Source organism: Sarcophilus harrisii, chromosome 4 (assembly GCF_902635505.1).
Source record: "Sarcophilus harrisii chromosome 4, mSarHar1.11, whole genome shotgun sequence".
Taxonomy (NCBI): Eukaryota; Metazoa; Chordata; class Mammalia; order Dasyuromorphia; family Dasyuridae; genus Sarcophilus; species Sarcophilus harrisii.
In genome coordinates, this window is record NC_045429.1 from 424,953,236 (window position 1) to 424,970,640 (window position 17,405).

General features: G+C 37.3%; 1 protein-coding gene and 2 non-coding genes across 3 annotated transcripts; 2 read left to right on the forward strand and 1 right to left on the reverse strand.

The window, feature by feature from the left end:
- Nucleotides 1–4,485: 4,485 nt before the first annotated feature.
- On the reverse strand, nt 4,486–4,557 carry TRNAM-CAU. Its single transcript has one exon. It is a non-coding gene; the product is annotated as a tRNA-Met (tRNA).
- Nucleotides 4,558–5,398: 841 nt separating this feature from the next.
- Nucleotides 5,399–16,141, forward strand: LOC100916825. Its single transcript, XM_031968720.1, has 2 exons — nt 5,399–5,766; nt 15,733–16,141. Exons 1-2 carry the CDS (start codon nt 5,458–5,460, stop codon nt 16,093–16,095), a joined length of 672 nt encoding a protein of 223 aa, XP_031824580.1. The 5' UTR covers nt 5,399–5,457; the 3' UTR covers nt 16,096–16,141.
- Nucleotides 14,055–14,136, forward strand: TRNAS-AGA. Its single transcript has one exon. It is a non-coding gene; the product is annotated as a tRNA-Ser (tRNA).
- Nucleotides 16,142–17,405: the final 1,264 nt, after the last annotated feature.

Here is a 17,405-nt window from a genome sequence, read left to right on the forward strand (position 1 = left end):
ATGCTAGTAGAAATTGCAAAGTGAGAGCATTTAGAGGAAGAAGGCCACCTTGAAAGAGTAAAGGATGTGAGCTTAATAAAGATCTAGAAAAGAGACTGAGAAGAAACAGAGAGACTAGTAGAAAGAAAACCAGGAGTAGGCAGTGTTAGGGAGAAGCAAGTTTCAAGGGGGAGAGGATGAATAACTTAAGAGCCACAGAAAGGTCAAGGAGGATAAGGATTAAGAAAAAAAGGCCTATCAGGTTATTGTTTAGACAATTTAAGATTTCCTACTAAAGTTATTAATAGGGAGAAACAGCAAGGCAATTAAATCAATAAAGCTATTCGGTGTGATAGATGGGGGTTCATCTGATGAATTCCTAAGATCTTTATGCTAGGGCAGGAATTTGTCATTATCATCAGCCTCATCACTGTCATTGTCATCAAGAGGCAATGCAATGTATTGTGGAGAGAAGTGATCTTGAAGAACGAACCTGGGCTCAAATTCTGCCTTTGACATGTTGTATTCCTGACCCTGGCCAACCCATGATCCAATGATCCAGTGACAACATCTCAATGTCTCTGGCCAACTCTTTAAAATTATAAATTGCAAAATAGATATCACTAATATCATTGGACTTTCAGTGACCATGCTTGAGGAAGTTTCACTCCATCAGATCCAAAATTCTTACTTTAGTCCCTTTGTTGTCCTGATATGTTTACATGTCACGCTACATTTTTAATTGACACCCTCCAAGCTTTATATCCCACTGTAGTCATCTTCTTGCCATTTGTCTTAATGTATCACATGAGTTATTTCCTCTCTACCCCTACTCCTTTACCAGCTCTAGAATGACAATCAACATGATGCTATCTTTGCTATTAGAAAGTTTGTTCCAATGAAAATTTACTAGGATTATTTCATAATGCCAGTGATTCCTCTAATAATTTTCACTGTCAACAAACACTCTCCTATATGTGTTGTCTTTCCTCATCTGAGTATTAGCCTAATCAGGGGACTGTAGAGTAAAATCCATGCTCAGCTGATGCAAATTCCCTATGTGGGAGAGAATGGAGAATAGGGAAAATGTATAATATTGTGTGTGGGGGGGGGGGGGGGTTTGTGTATGTATGTGAAATGTGGAAAATCATGTTTATAAATATGCTTATATTGTAAGCATGTATATATGTGTGTGTGCATATGTATATGTGTAAAGTTGAAAATCATGTCACATATTATTTTATCCAAATCATTGACCAAAATGTTAACAAGCACAGGGCCAATTACAGATACTTGAGGAACTTCAACAGAGACCTTCCAAGTCAAATCATTAATGACTATTTTTTGGAGTCAATTCAATCAATTTTAAATCCCTCTAGTTTGGGAGTTCTTAACTTAAAAAAAATATTATGGATACCTTTGGCAATCTGGTGGTCTATGGATCCCTCTGGGAATAATGTTTTTAAAGTTATAAAATACATAGGATTGCAAAGAAAACTATGTTGAAAGGCAATTTTCAAAATAGTATTCCTATCCAATTTCACAGACTCCCTGAAATCTATCTACAGATACAGGTTAAGACCCCTAATGTAGTTGTATTATCGTCTAATCCTCCTCTCTACACCTGCTTCACAAAATTAGTAGAAGAAACTTTATTAAAATGTTTTGTGAAAATGTAGTTAAACTTTATCTGTACTCTGATTTTACTACTTTAGTAATCTTGCCAAAAAGGGAACTAATGTTAGATTGTCATAGACAACTAGTTATCTAGAATTGGGAGTACCTGAATTTAAATTTCAGCCTTGGCTTACTAGTTGATTTCCAAAACCTGCTTTTCTTTCCTGCATATCTTGCCAGGGATATGCAGTAGTAATGACAATATCACTCTATCAACAAATTCTCACTAAATGAAATTAGTTATAGATGTAGTTATAAAGTATGGAAACCTCTCTTAGATGGTCCCTTCAGTTTTGTCCTTTCCCTGATGGAACAAAATATTAGAGTTTGAAATTTTAAAAGAAATATTTTAATAACTAATAAACTAAAAATAAACTTTTATGAAAAGAAAAATAACTTAATTCTAAATGTCTTAATACATAAAGTTTAGATAAATTTTACTAGTAGTTCTCTACATTTATAAACTAGTTGGTATCAAAGCAAAACAGACTCTGCAAATTCTAAAATACACTACAAGATAGCAGTAGCCATTACTCTTTTATACATTTATGACTGAATTTTGTTTATTCTTATACAACTTCTTTGCAATTTTGTGCATTGTGCATTGAATCTTGCGGGTTTGAATCTGCCTTTATGTTGTTCTGGAAGTCCTTGAACCCAATTTGATTCTGACTGTTGTGATTTAGCATTGCTAAATATAACTTTCATCTGTTTTTTTTTTTTTTTTTTTTTTTTTTTTTTTAATGAACACTCTGTTCCTAAGTTGTAACTTAGTGTACATCTTAGAATACAAGATAATTTCCAAGACTTCTTGTAAAAATCTCCCCAAAAATATGAGATACAGACTCCTTGTGTCAAACTGAGACACTCCTGGAGAGGGAAGGGTCTCTGTCAGACTTATTTTCTAATTTTATTTTCCATAAAATCTTGTTTCTAATAGATGTGACTGCTAAGCACAACACAAGTAACTCTATTTGCTTCAATATCCTAAAGTTGCCCATTCTATTTGTCATGCCATGTCCTATCATTACAAATCTGCTAAAAGAAAAGTGTGACTGTGTCTGTGCTTGAAGGATTTAGCAACCATTTTAATCACTGAATTAACAATATTATCTGTCCTAGGAGTGACTTCAATTTTATCACATGGCATTGATTTCACTGTGGAATTAAAGTCTCTGTCTTTAATAAAGAACATTTTGAAAAAGACAGTGGAGAAGAAAATGTTTTGTGCCGTAAGCACAGATTTTCTCTTGCTGTCTCTCTTATATAAGTGGCTATGGAATAGGTGCTGACATGCCAGTTCTCTACTCCATTTCTCATTTTTTATAATGATCTTAGCTTCAGGAGCCTTTTAGTCAGCTGAGGGAAAATTAGAAATAATTTTCCAATCCAAGATCTCCTTTGTACCTATTATCTCCAATTTGGTTCCGATGCTTTTTCTATCACTAAGGCTGGTGATGGGAAGCCTGTTTGTGGTGGGTATCTATCTATCTATCTATCTATCTATCTATCTATCTATCTATCTATCTATCTATCTATTTATCTATCTATCTATCATATCATGCTACAGAGACAAGTCTACTACTGCCTAGTGAAGAACAGCTGGAGCTTCCCCAGTTCCAGACAGTAGGAAATTTCTTAATCTAAGATCATATGCAACAGGAGTTACCTCACCTGTCTCAAGTAGGAATTTTATCACATTTTAGAAAGCCTCTCTAGACACTAAGGATCGATTCCATAATGTTCCTTTCACTTTCTTTAACTCCTTTCCCTCCAAACTCCCTGCACCCAGCTTCCTAGATCCCTGGGTCAACTCTATACCTAGCCCAAATATTTTTAGACAGTAATAAACATGAACTCATTTCTCAATGATTAACGTACTTCCACCTATCATGACTCTCCCTGCCAGTGATCCCGACACTTCAGCTGCTTTTGTTTAAACTGTTTTTTTGTCTCTTAGTGACCAGTCCCTTATTCCCATCCCTCTCAACTCAGTCTCTCCCTCTCAACATCCTGCTCTAAAGCTACCTAGCTTTTCCATTGTCATCTCTGGAATGCATGCTTCTCAAGTAATAAACTTTCATCTTAAACTTTTTCCTTTCTTGTTTTCCATTTTCTTCTGTCACTGAGACTTGACTTGCTCCTGATGACATAGCTAATCTGGCCACTCTTTTAAATGCTTGTACTTTCACTTATACTCCCCTATTCATTAATCATTTTAAGGAAGTTAGATTACTTCTATTTCTATACTCACCTATAATTATCATTCAGTAGTCTCTCCTTTTGGGTTTATTACATCCACAGACTCTACCTCTTGTGTCTGCCTTGCCTCAATCACAGACTGACCAAAACTCTGATGAAAAAAGTCACCATGGACAAGAGAGAATATATCAGCTAATGAAGATGAACACAAAAATTTAAATTTCAAAAGCTAATATTTTAAGTTAAACCGAATATACAATGTTGCAGGAACGCATTTGCCTAAAGCATCTTGGTTCAGTGAAAAGAGAAGCGCATTTAGACTGGTGGTTTTTGTTCAGTTGTGTCAGTCTTTTTGTGACCCCGTTTGGGGTTTGCTTGGAAGAGACACCGGAGTGGCTAGCCATGTCCTTCAGATCATTTTATAGATGAGGAAACTGAGGCAAATGCGCGCTCAGGGACACACAGCTTTTGAAGATAGAGTTGAACTCAATAAGATAAATCTTCCTGACCCCAGGTCCCGCCCTCTATTAAAAAAAAAAAAAAAAAGATTTCTTTTCCCTATCAAGAAGCCACTTAAAAAAAATATATTGAAATGTGTTAACGACTTCAGTTTTTAAAAGTTCTTCCTAGCAGAGGATGGTTTCGATCCATCGACCTCTGGGTTATGGGCCCAGCACGCTTCCGCTGCGCCACTCTGCTGTGGCCGGCTGTAGGCTTTGACTCCCCTTTAAGATGACATTTACGTTTTCCGTAATCCCTCCCTCTTTTGTTCTCCTGCGTCAAACAATCGATCCGCCCTCCTGTCTCGGCAGTCTGAAACAATGTCACAGGCTTGGCAGAAATACCCGATGTGGAACGGAAAATGAGTGAGACGAAATGTTCTTTCATGTTATAGGTGATAGTTTTCCCAAAGGAGAAATTAAAACAGAAGGAAAAAAGCTGTCTCATTTTCCATATAGATTCGCAAAATGATTTTTACATTCAGAACCGGGGATTCTGAAATGAAAGCAATATACTATTAGTTCGGCAGTGAGCCCAAGCTCTTTCTTAAGCAGACAAGCTCATCAAACCTTCAAAAGGAGCCACATTAGTACCTACCCTCTCCAGAATTCTTTGAGAACTGGATTCCTCCGCCAGCCCCAGCTCTCCGCATTAGATAGAAAGACACTAGTGCGGTGTAGGAGACAGAGGAAATTCCTAACCCAACGCGTATTATGCCGTTAACTAGCTCTGTAATCAGGAGCAGATCATCGCACCTCTAGGAGCTTTATTTACAGAATTTTCTTGCATAATTTTTACTAGAAACCAAATTTGAAAAATACATAAAAGATAATAAAGAAATCAGAAGATTTCTTCCAATAAGAAGGGGATGCATTGTAAGAGAAAGGGCGGAGCTTAAGGTTTTGAATTATCCGTCCAGTAAGCTGTTAGGACCAAGGGAAACTCAGTGGGGCGGGAGGAAGGGAGATGACGCAACAATCAAGTTTCCCGCCCGCGCGCTTTCAGTTTTCAAACAGGTCGGACACTCGGCTATATAAAGTCCTCCTCGCCAACGGAAAGCTCAGATGCTTTAGTCCTCTGTAACGTTGTTTTGTCATCATGTCCGGTCGCGGTAAAGGCGGCAAAGGTTTGGGCAAAGGGGGTGCTAAACGGCACAGAAAGGTGCTCCGAGATAACATCCAGGGCATCACCAAGCCTGCCATCCGTCGTCTGGCTCGGCGCGGGGGCGTTAAGCGAATCTCGGGGCTCATTTATGAGGAGACCCGCGGCGTGCTGAAAGTGTTCTTAGAGAACGTGATCCGGGACGCCGTCACCTACACCGAGCACGCCAAGAGGAAGACGGTCACTGCCATGGACGTGGTCTACGCTCTCAAGCGCCAGGGACGTACCCTCTACGGCTTTGGCGGCTAAATTTGCCTAACTGCACTCAAAAAACAAACTTCAAAGGCCCTTTTCAGGGCCCCCCATTTTTTCATCTAAAGAGCTGACATCGAACTGCGCAATTAAAAAGGTTTTTTGGGCTTAGTAATAGCTGTAGCGTTCGTAATTCCTAGGAGTGGCAAATTGTGAAGAGAACAAAGGGGATAGTAAGCTTATCTGCTGTCGAGACATAGGAGATACAAAGACACAGGAGCAGTGGTCTAGGACTCCACATTTACAACTTTTTGTAACCCAAAAGATCCGTTCGGTTACTATGTCTAACCAGGAGAGGGTTGTTAACATTTGACAGCAGACGATAGTCTCACGGAAATGTATCAAGACCGCTTGGAAGAAAATGCGCGTGCTAACCTATTTGTAATTTACTCCACTTTTTTGGTGCTGAGAATTAAGCCATCAGGAGTGCTTCGATGTCAACAACTGTGCCTACCTATATTTCCCCAAAACAACGTCGAAAAAGTTTTTTTCTCGAAAGATTAGGTCTTGGATTTCTTATTAGTCCGAACTAGATTTTAATATGTTGGAAGTAATTTAGATTCTGTTCTCGGACTGCTCACGTTAACCTACCGTTGTTATGGACACAGGTTTAAAAAAAAATGCTGGTTAAAAGAACACTCACTTCTACCACAGTTCTATTTAACAAGTATGGTAGCAACTCTAGACTGGGATATTGATATATTGGCAGATTCCCTGAATCTATAATTTAAAAATTTTAAAGGTATCTCAGGTAATATATCTTAAAACCAATTCTTCCTTCCTAGGACAAGATGGGGAACTCTTAAGGCCTAGTGATAATAAAGTGACTTACACAGGGTCACAGAATTTGAACCTAGGTTCTCTGAATTTAGTTAGAAACCTCTTCACTTGTTCCAAGTATAGGAAACAACATAGCCAGGGGTATAAATGAAAAAGAATAGGCTGTATTTGGGGTACAAATCAAAAGGTCAATAGCATTCAATTGTATACAGGGTGTTCAAAAAATCTAAGCACTTTTGGGACAGTACATATGGACTTTCCTGGAAGTTTTTGAGATGTGACTGGAAAAGGCAGTATAGCGCCAAATTCTTAAGAATGTCAGGAGTAAAATTAGCACCAATAACAATAGTTTTGAGTGATTAGTGATATGACTATATTTCTAGCTAAGAAACATTCTGACAGGTGTGAAAAGTCAGGAGTAAAAAAATGTAAAAATTTGTTAGAAAATTAATGATATGTAACTGGAAATTAGTAAAGAGGATCTGTATTAAGTTGATGGAAATAAAAATATTGAAGGTGATGGCATTTGAGCCAAGACCTCAAAAGGTATCTTGGTCAAAACTCAAAACTTTCCCTTCTCATCCTTCTTTTTTTTCAATTCAAGAAAAAATTTCTTTAAAATATACATGCCTTTGCTTGAATTCAGACCTTCAAGGAGATAGGAATCCTTACAGGTATCCCACTCTACTTTTACTTTAGTGTTTAGGAGAGGCAATAAAGGTCACAGTCGATTCACTGTTAGCTCTGGAGTCAAGACTGATCTTCCTGAGCTCAAATACTGATAAGAGTGTGTGTGACCCTGGGCAAGTCACCTTTAATCCTGTTTGGGTCAGTTACCTCATCTGCCAAATGAACCAGTCCATATTTTTGCACAAAGAAAATTTTAAAGGGGAAGGGGCATTAAAAAAATTCCAGAAGTTACATTAGAATCTCATAACTTTAGTATGTCAGGCAAAGGACAGAATTGGCCCCCAAGATTTTTTTGGCTCTTAAGTACAAGCTTCTTACTACCTCCTAAGTCAAGCTGTATTGTTGTTGTTGTTGTGTTGCTTCCCACTGTGAGTAAAAAAGAACCAACTCATTTCTCTTCCTCTTGACAGTCATTTTACATTTTGAAATGCAGCTTTCATTTCATTGATATATTGTTTTCATTTTATCCTGAAAGTTATTTCTTTTAGTAAAGAATTTTTTAAAAAGAAAAAAAATAAGATGAGGAAAAACTAAAACATGTCATATAAAATCTTATAGTGTGTATAATTTATCCACACCAAAGTTCTCACCTCTGTAAAAGAGGAAAAAGTAAATTTTTATATTTTCCTGGAATTGTCTAGGTCATTATAAAGAATTTCATGTTCCATTTAAATTGTCATAGTATCTTGATTGTCCTTTCATATTCTGTATCACTTCATATACTTCTCTGAATTCTTAATATTACATTGATAATAACACAATTGTTTAGCCCTTTCCCACTTGATGAGCCACCTCTCCTGTCAAGTTGTTTGCTATTATAAAATGTGTTGATATAAATATTTAGATGTATCTTACTACTCAATAACTTCAGCAGCAGAGAAATCTGGGTCAAGGAATCAACAAGCACTTGTTAAGCATCTGTTTTATACAAAGCATTTATACAAGGTCTGTATTATATAGATAAAAAAATTGAAAACAATGCATGCCTAAAAGCTTCCATAAAGTTAAAAAAATCATCTAAAATTCTATAGAAAAAGTTTAAAATACCTTAAAGGAAGGAAATCTTATTTTAAAATTGCACATTTTTAGCGTTTAATCAATCAAATTGTATAGGAAATATAGTTATATAGTCAACAAAAACAAGATTCATTTAGAGAAGTTCTAGAAATATCAAAAGAAATAATAAATTGGAATGAAGGGAAGGACTCAGTAACTTGCAGACTTTAGGCTATATGAAGCAGCAAACCATCTTAATAACTAACACAATTTAGTATTTCCAAGTGGTAGCTATTTGTAGAGCCTTTTCCCATAAATGTTCTTGTATATTCTTGGATAAATCTTTGAGAAGTTCTAGAAATTACCTCCTACTAAAAGTTACAAGCTAGGAACAGTGTTTATCAAACAGAAAGGAAAAAAGTTGTCACAGTTACATTTGGTGATACTAAATCATAACTCAAGAACTTCCAGGACTGGATAAAAATATTGCAATTTATAAGATTCATACAAGTATTGTCTTATACACAAAATAGTATCTTCTGATACCTTATATATATGAATTTGCATGGAGACTATTTCAATTCCCATCTGGTAACATACACACATATATATTGCTAAATGTAAAAATCTAGTAAAATTTATCTGAGTCTTACCAATTCATTTATAAATTTGAGATGGTAATATTTTGTTTTTTTTTGCCTTATCCTCTGTGTGATACTCATTTTATGATATAGTATTCCCCCTTGTCCTCTAATAGGACATTTATAGCAACATTTTAAGAATGTTAGTATTACTTTTTTTTTTTAAATAAAAGAGAACTCTTAATTTCTCAGAAAGAAATCTAGGGCATTTTACTGAGGTTTTGACTGAAATTTACCTGCTAGGCTTTTGTTATTCTTTTCAGTCTTTTAGCTGCATGGTCCCATCCTCTGGGGGAGGAACATCCAGTCTGAAATCCAAATTAGATGAAACCCCTGAGACCCATCCTCTGTAGGGATCTCATGTAGTCTCACCTTGTCATTGTTGAGGCTGGGAAAGGGGATCCCAAAAGTTTGGGATCATAAACTGGTGTTGTAAGGTGCCTCAAATTTGCAGGCATATTCAAGTTGAGGGGCAAAGTTTATTGTAATTGTAACACCATTATAAAGCTGGGCGAATCTCCAAAAGAAATGAGCAGATGTAACAGAAGCAAGGAGACACATTTATCCAGCTTTCTATCATTGATATGCTAATTCTATGGCTCATAGGTAGGAAGTGGTCTCCAGAATCTGATTCTCATTGACAAAATTATCAGTCAGCAATTAATTGAGGAGCAATGAATTAGGTTTTCATTGACCAACAAATTATCTGACAGTCAGCAATGAACTGAGGAATGATCTTATTCACTATAGTCTCAGGGGTTTGATCTGTGGGATTACCTTGAGGCTAGAAGCAGTCTGATAGATTGCCAGACCAGAAGCTCCTCAAGGTTAGGGGACCACAAAACCATTGCTCTATTTCCCTAGAAGTTACACCATACCACCATGTCTTGTCAAAAATTCCAGTTTTGTTCTTGATGTTAAATTTTCCTTATAAAATCTACTTAATAGCAGCCATCCCATGGCTGCTGCCTGCCTTTGGGGCACTAGTATTGCCATCGGATACCTCCTTACTTCTCCCCATGCCAAGCGGTATCTCCCCTAACTTCATTCTGCTTCTCAACCCCACTTCTCCTGAAAGCTAGCTAAGTATTTTAGGGTTGCTAAATCCTTTTCAGGATTTATTCATAATGCCCCAATTTCATGGAATGCTCCCTTTCTACTGGGTAAATTGAGTTCCCCTGAGGAACTTGTCTTTCATATGCTCTCCCACTCTTATTTCATATTTATCATTCCTGATGTCTATCTCTTCTTTTTTGTCTGTAATCTCTTCCCTAAATAAATCTACCTTTTGACAAAGAAAATGGCCATTGTGAATTCTTCACATGATCGAATCTCAACTTTTGGTGCCTGCCATCAGCCTGGGTCTACAACACATATCCAAAGGAGTACTTGAAGTTTGGAGGGGAAGGGAAGAGTATAATTTTTTTATTTTTCTCTTTCTCATGTACTCTGATATTCTATTGCTTCCAGAATACTTCGAAGTTACATCAAACCCATTGCCAGTATCAGCTTTCATTCCTCTCTAGTTTGGGGAATCTCATTTTCATAGATAAGTCACAGTTTGGAGTCCAGTCTACCACTCAAACAGTGATGAATAAGAAAATAAAATAGAAACAAAAGAATATATAATATAAAATATACAAATATTATATACAAACTATAAAAAAGAAACAAAATATCTTACCAAGAATTTAACTAATTCAATGATGATACATGAGAGATATATTTTACATCCTTACAAAAATGGGTGCCTAGATGAGTATATACTTTCAAAGGCAGCATTTTATTTCCTATCTTGAAGTCCCTCCCTTGATTCTCCATGAATTGGAAATTTACTCAACATGAATCTCCATCCTTCATTACATAGCTAGTCCCTGCCCCCAAGGAATTGACTTTCTAGAAAGGAAATGGTAACTGAGGAGGACTAAGGGCAAAGAACAAAATATTCTTTTCAAATCTCAGGCCACGACCCTAGATTGCAAGTCTCCCTATACCCAAGAAGTTTACATTCTTTTGGGGGGAGATAACCTCCACCCTTGATTATTCTTTGATTTGCTTGTGGGTTTCAGTTTTCTAATTTGTTTCATTTCTCCAGTTTAATTTTCATAACTGTGGAAACCAAATGATCATCCATTTCTCACAATTATATGAATAGTGTTGAATTTGCTTGTTCTCTTGAGAAAAAACATCAGTGAGGGTCTGATATCTCTGAGTCAAAGGTAGAAAGCCAAACTGAAATTAGAGTGTTAAGGAATCTGTTTTCCCTAACAGGAAATTCAGATTTCTCTGGTACAGATTTAATTTTTGTAAGCAGCAGGTCTTTTTAAAGTACATGGCCAAACATTAACAGCATATAGTAGAAAACTTATGAACAAGTAAAGAATCTGTTCTCCCTAAGAGCAAATTCAGATTTCTCTGATATTTTTGTGATCACTAGGCCTCCTTTTTAGAATACACAGCCAAACATTAGCAGCATATAATAGAAAACTTAAATGAACAAACAAAAATATTTTACTGGAAAGGGAAATGTGGGGAAATCACACTAGGGAGAGAGAAAAGGGCAATATTTGAAACATAAGGATAAGATTATGAGAACATTCCCTGTTCAAGGGCAGGAGATAAAAGAACAAAAACTTTTACAGTTGTGAAAGTAGTTCTTTAAGATAAAACTTCAAGGTCTCTTTTTCTGGGATAAGAAATAGCTTTTGCAATTGCAAATGAGACCATTCATGTCCTAGCATAGAGGCTGGATGAGGAGGAAATTTTTAGGTGATGGGGCTAGGATGGAGTCGGTGGAGGATGATTTCTATATTACTTCATCAAGATGTAGTGAAATGTAATTGAAATTCCTATTTTCCCCTGCAATAGTAAATAGGGCAAAAAGTTAAATAAGCTCTTTTTGTAAAGGTTATCTGTAAATAGTTAGCATTTGAACTTAGAATCCCATGGACAAAAGTTGAACCAGAAGTGAGTGCATGGGATAATGTTGTAAAAAAAATTACCCAGGCATGAGTTCTGTCAATAAAAAGTTATAATTATTAAAAAAAAAAAAAAAGAGAATTCCATGGACATGAATTTTTGGTCTCAAAACCACATGGAATGGGATCAGAGGTTTTTTGGCATTAGACTGAATAACCTTTTGTTTATGCATCTGTAAAATGAATTTCAAGTGGCTCCATGATTCCATCCTCTCTTCAATTGCTCCTGTTATTAGATGGACCATAACAATTTCTTTAGGAAGAATGATTCCACCCTCTCCTCAACTGTGTAATGCCAGAGAAACTGAGGCAAGATTGAGATTAGAGAGTTTTTAATATTATATTTGAGAGGGAGAGATTGTTCTGGGGTCATGTTGCCCCAAGGGCTGATGTCTCAAAGCATCCAGCAGGGAATGTGAGTTGTCAATGACATATAATATGGCTCTAAGCTGGGGTAGCTAAACAAAGGGGGCGGGGAGGTCCAAATTCTGGTGAGCCAGAATCTCCAGGCAGAGACCATCAATCTGGTTCTGACAGGTTGGGGGTAGGACCATAAATTCTTACAAATTGGGAGGACTTAGGAGGTTTTCAAGTAGAGCCAGGAAATCCAGGACTTAGAGATCTGAGATAGGACATTTGGAATTTTATCTTTTGTAATGCCAGATCTCCACAGCCCAATTATCTCAGTCCTAATGAGCAGAAAAGGGGGATTGCAACCAGGGGGATTGAGGCAGAACAATTCAGGAAAACAGGACAATTCAGGGAAAGTGAGGTAGAACAAATTTAAGGTAACTGAGGCAGGACACTAAAAGGGACTTGTGCACAGCACAGACACAATCTCTCCTGTTTTTAGATGGACCATAACAATTTCTTTAGGAAGATGGGAAAGACAATGATCTTAATTAGGCAGGTTCTTGTTTTGAATCTGGTTGCTGTATTTAATGTTCCTTAATGTTCCTCCCCTGGGTCAAAGGCTTTTTTATTCTTGACCTTTTACACAAATTTCCTAAAGGAAAGAACTTTAGACTAAAGAAATATTAATTTTTAATGTTTTCAGTTGAACTAAAAAGGTTTAAATTTGCTTCCCGATAAAGTGAATACAAAGGAGGGCACACCAAACAACCAGCAAGAAGTGGAATTAAGAAAACATATAGTTATTTCTATAAAGAAAAGGAGCCAGGCAGCTAGGTGACACAGTGGATAGAGCACTAATTGAGGACCTGAGTTCAAATTTGACCTCAGACACAACACTTCCAGGGTGCATGACCTTGGGCAAGTCATTTAACCCCAATTGCCTGAGGGGGGAGGAGGAAGGAAACTACTAAGGTATAAGATTGCTTGTATTGCCTGTCCTAATTACCCTCTATTATTTGATGAAAGTGTTTTGGAATTTACAAATGAATCCCAGAGTTGAAGGGGAGGTGTTGGCATAGCTAATTAGTGACAGGATTTAGACTAATTTATACTTCTCATTTGTTTTTTGCCATTTGTATTATTACCTTTTAATACATCTTGGACTTGATTTTTAAAGTAAATTATAAAACTCCTTGTGATCAGGGAATGTGTCTTTTTTTTTTAATTTTTATTTTGCAATCTCCAAAGTGCCTAGCATATAATAGTGTTTTGCATAAGTGCTTTACTCAGTAAGGTGGACTGACCCAAAATTTGTAATAGATATTGAAAATTGTGGTCATTATTGACTTAGAAGAAATTTGATTCTTGGCATTACCATAAAGCTAGTATCTTATGATTCTAGGCAAGTTACATCACCTCAAATTCCTTATCTATAAAATGGGACTGATAATATTTGTACTACCTATTTCATGGGATTGTCCTGAAGTAAGTCATCTAGAAATGTGACATGTTGTTATTATGTGTATGATAAAGGGTGAGTAATTCCATTTTGTAATGGAGAGAGGAGAACTTGTCAAGGAAGTCCCCTGATCATATGTTATGGTTAGAGGGAATCCTATGTAAGAGATACACGGAGGAAGTTTATATGATGTGCCAAAATGATACATAAACAGTTTTTAGAGGTGAAGTAATGTGCTTCAAACAACTTTTTCTTTCATGAAGGGGCATATTATTTTAACAGAATCTCAATAAATGATCACTTAAAAATGAGTAAACACACTTGAACCTTCCAACAGAGGTATTTTCAAGGTTTATTAATTATATATATTTTTTTGTGCAAGAAGTAGTCGTGGCCGAGTGGTTAAGGCGATGGACTAGAAATCCATTGGGGTCTCCCCGCGCAGGTTCGAATCCTGCCGACTACGGTAACCTTTTAATTACTATCTTCTACAAGCAGTAGACTTCAATCTCCGGGAGATAGGAGGAAAATTCTGCTATTGTGGTGAACATTTAATGAACACCCCTGATCTCTTTATCACTAAAGGAGCAGACTTGGAAATGTGGTTTTCAACATGTTCTCCAAGCACTTATGAGGCGCTGAATAACTGTTTAGTCAATTCGACAAACATTTTTGTCCTGGGATAGACACGATTTCCAAGGCTCCAGCCTATCACTTTTCTGAAATTCCTTCTATGAGTCCTTTAGGTTCCCAGTTTTATGTCCCCACCCCTCAACTAGAAATCAAACATTTACTTCTGAAACTTCCTACCCTCTTAATTTCACGATGCTACTAGAGTGATTTTTGTAAAGCTTAGTCCTACTTCTTTCCTTCGGTCAACTTCTATGGCTCCCTAAGGGCTTCCAGGGTCTTCACTTTATTCACCTTCACACCTCTGCAACTTGTCTACACTGTTTATTATGTTCCTCAAACAGGTAAGTGACTCCTATTCCATCTTTTGCATTCCCCCCTCCCCCCTTTATCTTTCAGCTAATTTGTTATAATCGTGTGTGAACATAAGTTATTTGCATGTTATGGGAAGGATACATGCTCATTGAAAGCAGGAAATGAAATGTACGTTCTCTCTCCCCAAAACTTAGTTGCTGAGTATGTGAATACGTCGACTAATTTGAAAACGAAGAAGGAATTAATGGGAAAAAAAAAAAAAAAAACACTCATTAAGAGCTTTTATAAGCTCAGTTAAGTGCTGGACATTTGAAACAGAAAAAAAACAAAACAAAAACAAAAACAGTCTCTGCTAGCTCTGAAGTAGTTTTATAGTATGCTGACTCCGATCCCAAAATGAACCACTATAAACAATCACCTTTTGTCGAGTTGGAGATTTTGAAATATTACATTTTCAGGTAATCGACTCTTTTATAACAGATTAGAATCTGCCACTGAACCAGTAATAGGGAGAAAGATCTCTGCTATCATCCCCTTCACGTCATTCGAATAAGTGAGAGAGGACAAATACTACAGATATACAGCAATTTACAGTAACGTGAATTATAAAGACATTGGATCAAGATGTCTTGTTTGATTCTTGTTTCTGTTGCTACTCAGCTATTTTCCTTCCTCTGTAAAAGAAGATTCAGCGTTGAAACTCAATATACTAGCAGTTCCTGACTTTAAAGTCTATCCTGAAAACAGTTTTGATGCAAATAAGTTGTTATAGGCTGAAAAATTCTACAAACTACAGGAAATGTAGGTGAGACCTTGCGTCCTCCTCAATTGGAGGAATTATATCTCATCCTAAGCTTATATTAGGTGCAAAATACAGATGCGAGCTATTTACTTGTTCGTGTTTCTATTTTCAGATTTCTTGGGAGAAACCTTATCGGAAAAAATAAGATTTTAAAATACAATTCTGGAAATGAAAGGAAAGACAATTTCTCTTCAGAGGAGCGAAAACTTAATTCTTGAATTATATTGGCTGTTAAAGTCAAAATGGGTGGGGAAAAATTGTTCCCGCCCAGGGCAAGTAGTTTTCAAACAGGTCGGACTCTACGCTATATAAAAGAGCTCCAGCGCGCTGCGGCTTCACATCCTTTGTTTCACTCTTCCAGTTAACATGTCTGGTCGTGGTAAGGGAGGCAAGGGGCTTGGTAAGGGGGGTGCCAAACGGCACAGGAAGGTGCTCCGGGATAACATCCAGGGCATCACCAAGCCCGCCATCCGCCGTCTGGCTCGGCGCGGGGGCGTCAAGCGTATCTCGGGGCTCATCTACGAGGAGACCCGCGGGGTGCTGAAGGTGTTCCTGGAGAACGTGATCCGGGACGCCGTCACCTACACCGAGCACGCCAAGAGGAAGACGGTCACCGCCATGGACGTGGTCTACGCCCTTAAACGCCAGGGCCGCACTCTCTACGGCTTCGGCGGCTAAATCCTTACATCCTTCACAAAATAAAGGCCCTTTTCAGGGCCACACACTTTTTCTTCTAAAGACTGTAGCGCTTGGCTTTTGACATTCTGGTTTACCACAGAAACTAGTAAGTATTCGTACAATTTCATGTAATTGCATTTAAACACAACTAGTACGTTGACTTCATAAAACCCAGTTTTTTTGTTTCCAGTTTCTTAAATGCATCTGGTTCCCAGATATTTGTGACCAAGATTACGATGCATTCTACAAGCAGGAGTACAGTAACTGGAATGTAGGGAAGCGGAACATGTTAGTTGAGAAGGGATACTGCAAGAACCAATCGGCTGCGGATTAGGGAAGAACGTTGTGGCCTCTACCCAATCAGAAGCGATTTGAACGAAGGTGATGCGGGCAGCTTCGCTATATTATTGAAAATTGTTACCAAGCAAATTATTCCAACATTTAATTCCTATCTATAAACTTGATTATGATCTTTACGTGACTTTGGGCCAGAGCCCCCTTCAGCTTAAACAGGAGGGCTGAAGTGGATTTATTTACTGATTGAAAAAATGCTTTGGAAGTATTTCATTAAAGGATTTAACGAGCTGATATCCCAGCTCTGGAAAAATAGGGAGATGATAATATTTTATGTTTTATTTCGCTCAGTCTCCTGGAACAATGTTTTGTATGAGATAGAAGGAAAAAAGAAAACAGTTAACATTCTACACAACCCTTCCCATTTTCCCCTTCACCCTCTCTCCTTCCTAGCTTGGCTTTTTCCTTTCCTTTCTCAAGATCCTGCCATCCAAATAAAAATAAGATATGCATTCTAATCCCCAAGAAAACAAGTACAATATCATTCCCGTTTGGTAAGTAAACTGGAGGTGGAAGTGTTTTGTCCTTGTAATGCCGGAGAAACAAGCAGGAAAGAGAGTTTTTAATATTTTATTAATTGGAGAGCATAATTGACTGGACAGGACTCTCGTCTCAAAGTATCCAGCGATGAATAGGAGAATCCCAAATCCTTTTACAAAGAAGGGGACAGAAGCAGGAAACTTCTTCACAGACCCATTTGGTTCTGTCAGGATGGGGGGAGGCCATAAATTCTTATAAAAGCCAGAGTCAGGATGTCTGAATAAACAGAAGTAAAGATGTCAATGAGGTATCCGGGATAGTCTTATCTTTTGGAATATTTTAGAGGGATAGTGTAAATTCTTGAGGACAGAAAGAGCTAGGAGTCTGGAAGTCTGATCTCCTTATCTTGAATTTTACATTGACAATATATAACCTTAGAGCAAATGGTCCTCAGCCTTAATATGGGGGGGGAGGGG

Bases quoted from the DNA above. Each gene is read 5' to 3' on its own strand.
- LOC100916825 (XM_031968720.1), top strand. From the start codon at position 5,458: ATGTCCGGTCGCGGTAAAGGCGGCAAAGGTTTGGGCAAAGGGGGTGCT. The intron at 5,767-15,732 runs TAAATTTGCCTA...GCTATATAAAAG, and splicing joins CCCTCTACGGCTTTGGCGGC to AGCTCCAGCGCGCTGCGGCT.